Source organism: Cottoperca gobio, chromosome 7 (genome assembly GCF_900634415.1).
Source record: "Cottoperca gobio chromosome 7, fCotGob3.1, whole genome shotgun sequence".
NCBI lineage: Eukaryota > Metazoa > Chordata > Actinopteri > Perciformes > Bovichtidae > Cottoperca > Cottoperca gobio.
The window spans coordinates 16175995-16183810 of record NC_041361.1 but is presented as its reverse complement, the minus strand read 5'-3'; the positions used below and the strand labels follow the sequence as shown (position 1 = coordinate 16183810).

The following is a 7816-nucleotide window of genomic DNA, read 5'->3' as shown; positions in this document are numbered from 1 at the left end:
GTTTTGACTTGTCAGCTAACTTAAAACATCAAGTGTCAGATAAATCTTGTGCTTTAGATTTTTACTGGATTGCATGTGAGGAGAGCACAGATACTTTACCACAGATAATGTCAAGCTTTCCTGTCTGATGTCGATGCTGAATACGGGGACGTACTCCAGAGTTCTGATGTGCGCTGGCTGAGTGGCGGCTCCATGCTGCAGCGGGTTTATTCCCTGAGATCAGAAATCGATTTCGTTTTTGAAAGAGAAGGACCGACCTCTTCATGAGCTGAGAGACCCTCCATGTTTGGCAGACCTGGGATTTTTAGTTGATCTTACTGGTCATCTCAGCACTGAACAAGAGCCGACTGCGCACATGAAAGCATTCTGTGTGAAGCTCCGTCTCTTTGAGACACAACTTCAATGTTGCGCACTTCCCCACGCTGTCCGAAATCAAATGTGCTTTTCCAAAGGCCAACCTTTCTGATAACAAGGGAAATATGTGTCTGTGATCATGTCTCTCATCTCATGTCACGTCTCATGACAGCATTCAGTCAGCACTTCCAAGATTCTTCTATCGTTGAGAAAGAAATCGAGCTGATCAATGCAGAAGAAGTTTGAGAGTCTGCAACTAGAACTTATATAATAATAATAATAATAATAATAATAATAATAATAATAATAATAATAATAATAATAATAATAATAATAATAATAATAATAATAATAATAATAATTATATACGATGATTCCCCGAAGAATCAACATCAGCTTCTCTGCCTCCCCGACTTCTACTGGAGCTTGGAAAAGTTTCCTCTGATGAGACGCCACACACAAATAATGATGAGTCTGTTCGGCTCATACATGTGAGCAAACATTTTCTCTGAACAAAAGCAGATTGAGAACCAAAATGAGCGACAGCATCTCTGTGATGTCCTTCGTATCTCAAACACCAAACTCACTCCTGACCTGCAGCATCCTTCAGTCTAAAGCACAGCATCACTGCTCCCACTGAGTGCAACGCTGTTCCCATTATAGGAGAGTTAACACATATATTACACAGTATTTATGTAAGGTAAATGTTTTAATACATTCAGTCAATTAAAGTTGATAACATGTAACAAGCCCAATAACTTATTTGTTTAACAAGCTTGAGATATCCCCCCCCCCCCCTTTATACAGGGCTGTGAAAAGGATCACCATCCTGACTGAGAAGCAATCTGAGGCTCCTGTTTTGAGAATGAGCTGCAAACCCTTATTGTAACAAATTAAATGAAACCTCATTAATAGAAAGCTGTGATGGAAGCTGTGATGAGGCTGCCCCCCCCCCCCCCCCCCCCCCCCTTGAGCATATTCAAATATCAAGCATAATCTACCTGCATTTGATAGATTTTTTTTAAGCCAATATATCTCACCTCCAGTGAGTGGCCCAGCCCTTCATATATTTTTCTGTATGTGGCCCTCAGTGAAAAAAGTTTGGACACCTCTGGCCTAGGGGGTGGCAGACCCCTATTCAAAAAGGGGGACCAGAGAGTGAGAGACTACAGGGGTATCACACTTCTCAGCCTCCCTGGTAAAGTCTACTCCAAGGTGCTGGATAGTTCGGCCGATAGTGGAACCTCTGATTGAAGAGGAACAATGCGGATTCCGTCCTGGTCGTGGAACAACGGACCAACTCTTCACTCTCACAAGGATCCTGGAGGGGGCCTGGGAGTACGCCCATCCGGTCTACATGTGTTTTGTGGATCTGGAGAAGGCGTATGACCGGGCTCCCCGGGTGATAGTGTGGGAGGTGCTGCGGGAGTATGGGGTGAGGGGGTAACTTCTGAGGGCCATCCAATCTCTGTGACCTTCAGCAGTCACTGGATCGGTTCGCAGCCGAGTGTGAAGCGGTTGGGATGAGGATCAGCACCTCGAAATCTGAGGCCATGAATCTCAGCAGGTTACCGGTGGATTGCTTACTCCGGGTAGGGAATGAGCCCTTACCCCAAGTGAAGGAGTTCAAGTACCTCTGGGTCTTGTTCACGTGTGAGGGGACAAAGGCGCGAGAGAATGGCCGGAGAATCGGAGCAGGCGGGGGCGGTACTGTATTCGCTTTACCGCACCGGTGGCTGGGTCAAGACCGAAAGAACGAGGATCACAGGTACAAGCGGCCAAAATGTGTTTTCTCAGACGGGTGGCTGGCGTCTCCCTTAGAGATAGGATGAGAAGCTCAGCCATCCGTGAGAGACTCGGAGTAGAGCCGCTGCTCCTTTACGTTGAAAGGAGCCAGTTGAGGTGGTTCGGGCATCTAGTAAGGATGCCACCTGGGCGCCTCCCTAGGGAGGTGTTCCAGGCACGTCCAGCTGGGAGGAGACCCCGGGGAAGACCCAGGACTCAGTGGAGAGATTATATCTCCTCACTGGGAACGCCTCGGGATCCCCCAGTCGGAGCTGGAGGATGTGGCCCGGAGAAGGGAAGTTTGGGGTTCCTTACTGGAGCTGCTGCCCCCGCGACCCGATCCCGGATAAGAGGTAGACGATGGATGGAGTTAAGAGATGGAGCGACAGAGAGATGTTAAGAGAAAGAGGAAAAGAGAGCGAGAGAGGGTGTGTGTGACAGCGAGTTATTAATTATGATTTTATTAACCTTCCAATCTGCCGCCACCACCCGCAAATAATCTCTGTTCTGCCCTGGATACCGTGGTGAGCGATCGCGAGTGTGCGCCGGGTTGGTTGAGGGAGAGAGCGAGCGCATGTGTGCAGTGAGTATGAAGTCAGCAGTGACGTAGTAAATGCTACAACTCTGAAGACCACCTGCTTGTAAAAGTGAAGGCTCTCTGGTTAGCCCCGAAGCTAGCAGCAGCAAAAACAACGGCTCAAGTAGCTGCACCGTTTACTTCAGAAAACCCTTTATACTATTGGCTTTTGCATAATGAAAAGGTACAATGTGTAAGAAATGCAATAATTTAAATTTTAAAATAATTGCCTCTCTTGATAATGGGGGAACATCTTTTGGAGAGGAGCTTGATGTGACTTTTCAGATTCCTCTGGCAGGTATAACTCCCAGATGCATAGCCAGCAACTCCCCCCTCCCATGCGGTCCATGCCGTCTCAGTGAGACATAAAGAGGTGGCAGGGATACCTCTGGCATAAACCAATGAGCCATTATGTGCACTGTAATGTTAATGAAGTGTTTTGGGCTCAGTAAGGAGTGATTGTATTACTGACAATAACCTGACCTAATCACAACCAAAACAAATCAAGTTATAACAGCCAGTGTGAAGTTATGGCTTGTTTAGAAAGTTTCATCCAAGAACCTGGCCAGTTCCCAGCGGGGATCCATCACAGACCTGCAAAGGCTCTATCAAGGTGGGAGGGTACAATATTTGTGGCTACATCCACAGGAGCCACATACATACTCACTAGGTGAAAGCAATAGTGTGGCTGTAACAGCTTATAAGCTTATGGAAGCTTATTATTGTTTTAGAAGATGGTACAGCCTTACTGTTAACATTTGGATTAGTCTGTTCCTTCAATCATCACTAGTTATGAGAAACTGATGGCTGATTTGTGTGCTTACTTTATATTATATTTACTATTATAGAAGAAATGGGGTTGCAAAAGTAGAAACTTGAATTAAACCGAAGTCACATTACTTTTAGAATTCATCAGGCATTATGTGCAGGTTTGCTTTCCAAAAGGGCCACCCTTTAAACCCTTAGAGCAGGGGTGTCAAACTCACTTTGGTTCAGGGGCCACATGCAGCACAATTTGATCTCAAGTGGGCCGGACCAGTAAAATCACAGCATAATAACCTATAAATAACAACAACTCAAAATGTTTCCCTTCGTTTTAGTGCAAAAAAGTACATACTGAAAATGTTCAAATTTGATCTTTTTACAAAACATTATGAGCAACCTGAAATTTCTTAAGAAAAAAAGATGCAATTTCAACAATAGTATTAGTTTATCATTTACACATGTGCATTACAACTTACTGATCACAGTGTATCTACAAAGGCACAACACATTTTGTATCTGGAACAGTATTTTACTTTATGATCAAAACAACACATTTTTACACTTTACAAAGTCATCCCACGGGCCGGATTGGACCATCTGGTGGCCCGGTTTTGGCCCCTGCCTTAGAGGCTTTCATATCCCTCAGATCATCAGCTAAAGGGGCTTTTTCTATTCTTCATGATCTAATATCGAGACTAGACCTGTTGACTGCTATTAAAAACAGACTTGGAACAAGATCTGGGTTTAACCCTCACTATGGATATCTCAGATTCTGTTCTTGGAAAAGTGCAGTCATACTGTGTCTACGTCATTCAGTTTAAAGTAGTACACCAAATCCATTATCTAATACAAAACTGGCTAAAATATACCCTGACATAGTCCCACTTGCGATTTAGTGTGCAGACGGCTCACTAAATCATACATATTGGCTATATCCGAGCCTAGTACAATTTTGGAAATTGGTGTTTGAAACAATTTTAAATATTGTGTAATTGTGTAAATATTTTAGACATATTTAAAATGTGTACTGGAGTGCATTCACACACTGTGATGCAGAGCATATTGGTGATTTGCCGCTTGAAATGAATGAAGCGAGTGTTCAGATCTGAGGCTAGTTTGTAGCAGAAAACAGAATGAAACCGTCTGTTTGATATACTGTTGATTTACTGTTACTGCGATAGTAAAACCGTTTAGCTGACAGACTAATACTTTGAACAAACCTCTTAGTCCGTCTCACAGTGAACATTAGTAAACAGCAGCAGCTATACAGTTAACACCCTTGTTTGTATGTATTCATGTGCTGCAGCACATCATAAAATAATGAATGTTTCTGTTTAAGGTATAACCTTTACTCAGCAGTGTGTCAATATGTAATTTGTAATAATTAAACTGACATAAGGTGCGTGAATGACGAGCAAGTTCCTTAACCAATCCGTCCAGATAAAGTATATAAAGAGAGCATCTCTTCCAAGAGCATCACAACACACCTGCTGCTGCAAGTACATCTTCATCTGATCATCACAGCAAGGTAAGGGGTTAGTTCTTACCTTTCTTTATACCATCAGCTTCATCCAAAATATTCTTGATTCAATTTAGTGTTTGACAGATTTTTTTTATATGATAATAACTAAGAATAAGACTGCAACCCTGATATACAATATTGTCAAGGATAGATATAATAAATATAATAAAGATACAACTTTATGAAGTTGTGTCTACTTCAAGGGAAACTCTCAAACTCCTAGGATATAGTTCCTCACAGTGTGGTGTTTCTCTAAAATATGTACCATGTATTTTCTTACGATTACGTTTCTGTGCGTATAGGTAATAAATGTACTCAAGAAATAGTAACAAATATGTTGTATTAAAAGTACCTGTAGTGCTCATATAAGTACAATTTACTTAAGTTCCTGTAACATTGTGAATTGAATCTGTTAACCTTGTTAACCATCTCTGATCTTTACACAGATGGCTTCAGCTCTTCACTGCATTGTGCTCTTCTGTTTGACCAGTGGACTGTGGATGGAGGCAAATGTAAGAAATATTTGTTATGTCGTAGCTACGGATAATACGGTGGTAGTATAATATAAATAATAGACTATTTTAATTAATATTACTGTCCAATCCCATGAACACAGCAGAAGTCTCCTATTCCATTACGAGACGAATCAATGTAATAAATTATGGGATGTAACTGCAGTTCGATAAGTACGTGTATAGCAAGTCAATATCACAAAGAAAATGAAAGTGTGACAGATACTGTAAGGCATATAATTAAAGCCGAATTTGGTACAATTATGTACAAAACTATGGTTCTGGTGTTGTGGTGGTGATATCAACAGGTGAAACCTGACGCTCAACTCTGAATCATAACCTACGTCTTTAATGTGGAACTCCTGCTAACATGTTGATTCCTAATAATGTGTTCTTTACATTCACAGGCAACATGTCCTTTAAAAAGAGGTTGGTAGCTACTTTTTTCAATATTGGAGTCAAAATACAGTTTAAACCAGTTTCTGACTGCAGACAAATGCATCCCACGTTCTTTGCAGTGCAGATATAAATGGAACATAAGAAAAGAGGAAACTGAAAAATATGACAAGTTAATGACAATACAGATGCACACAAAGAAAACTAACTCTTAGAAATAGATGGGAAACGACTCCGCTATAGACTAATTTGTAAAAAGTGTGCTTCAAGATAACTCTTGATATTCATTCTTAATAAAAGGATGAATAGATACTGTATCAATTATGTATTTATAGTCTAAGGCTGATTATTATTTACTGTCTCTCTAATATATAAATTATTTTGTAGGTCGGTGTGAGGCCTGCCCTGCTGGTTGGACTCAGTTTTGCTCTCGCTGTTTCATGTTCAACCATGAAGAAAAGGACTGGGCTGATGCTGAGGTACTGTATGAAATGACCACAATAATACAGCAACTGCCACTTAATTTATGGCATATTCTCTAAAACAGATTTCTGCTAAAAGATTAATTGAAATAAGCTCCAGTCTGATTTTCTTCAAATTATGCATTGAAACAGTGTTTGTCTGTCCATTACTGGACTGACTTTGTTTCCCCACATTAGACCTCTTGCATTGCCTCTGGAGGAAATCTGGCTTCTGTCAAAACGGCCAATGAGTACACATTCATTAGGGAGTTGGTGAAAAGAGCAGCAGGCTCAGATAAAACTTCTTGGATTGGAGGCTATGATGCTGTCAAGGTGAGTGAATTATGTATAAGTTGGACGTTGCATAAAAAAGACATGGACTGCTAGATAACAAGACAAGATGCCTGAAGGTGAATGTGAAGGTTTTTTTGGTCGACATTTGAAATATTTGTCCCCAACACTTATAAGATTTGAGGTTGATTTGCAAAAGTGTGTCTGAACATTGTTTTCTTACTGTCATCTCACCAAAGACCTGACAATAGAAGACCTCAGCTCATCTGAGTTGCCCTCAGTTAATCACATTGCACTGAAACTGATCACAGCGTGTGCTTTGAGGACTTGTTTGCCCTCCATTTTGCCTCTCAGGTGTATGCATCCTGAGAGGAAGACCTGTAGTCCAGTTAATAATCTATTAATAAATATGCTAGACTTGAACATCTGTCCAATTATATTTTGTGTGTAATTGCTTGCACTGACTCTTGAGGCTTTTTCTTTCAGGAGGGTTTGTGGGAGTGGAGCGATGGCTCAAAGTTTGACTTCAAATCCTGGGGCAAGAAGGAGTCAAACAATATGAAAAAACAAGAAAACTGTATGGAGATTAACTTTAAAGGTACAAATCCATCATGTGTTGTCCTCGTGATTAATTATTATTATTTCTTTACAATCTAAACATCAAAAAACAAGGTATTCCTTTTGAACTTGTATTTAGCGACAGGACCTAACATACATTGGTCCTTGTGTCTTGTTATTTTTAGATAAACCAAGATAGTCTTAATGTTAATTTTTAACCTCTACTTACAGGACGCGACTATGTCAACGACTCGAGCTGCAGCCTTAAGAGATCTTTTGTTTGTTCCACGGACCCTTCACCGATACCAATATGAGGTCTCTTCTTCAGTGATGATGTCACTTCCATCAGGATGTTGGGCCTCGATGACATCAGTGCTTCGAAGATTTATTGACAGTTCTGATTCATAATTTTTTTTTAGCGATAAACTGATACACCCTGCTAAACCATCATTCTGTACAACAACAGTCTGACCTGAATGTTTCTTTGTCATTCTGTACTATAATACTAAAGCTTATTATTACAATGCTCCTTTATATCCATGTCTTCATGTTCCATCAGCTGGTGATGGCATTCCCATTTCCTAGGACTCTGCAA

General features: G+C 41.0%; 1 protein-coding gene across 1 annotated transcript; it reads left to right on the top strand.

Moving 5' to 3' along the window:
- Window positions 1–4921: 4921 nt before the first annotated feature.
- Window positions 4922–7535, top strand: LOC115011013 (galactose-specific lectin nattectin-like). Its single transcript, XM_029435941.1, has 7 exons — window positions 4922–5009; window positions 5450–5515; window positions 5923–5944; window positions 6299–6390; window positions 6571–6705; window positions 7150–7261; window positions 7453–7535. The coding sequence occupies exons 2-7, from the start codon at window positions 5450–5452 to the stop codon at window positions 7533–7535; spliced, it is 510 nt and encodes a 169-aa protein (XP_029291801.1). The 5' UTR covers window positions 4922–5009.
- The last annotated feature ends 281 nt before the right edge of the window (window positions 7536–7816 follow it).

Bases quoted from the DNA above. Each gene is read 5' to 3' on its own strand.
- LOC115011013 (XM_029435941.1), top strand. From the start codon at position 5,450: ATGGCTTCAGCTCTTCACTGCATTGTGCTCTTCTGTTTGACCAGTGGA. The intron at 5,516-5,922 runs GTAAGAAATATT...TTACATTCACAG, and splicing joins GACTGTGGATGGAGGCAAAT to GCAACATGTCCTTTAAAAAG. The intron at 6,391-6,570 runs GTACTGTATGAA...TCCCCACATTAG, and splicing joins AGGACTGGGCTGATGCTGAG to ACCTCTTGCATTGCCTCTGG.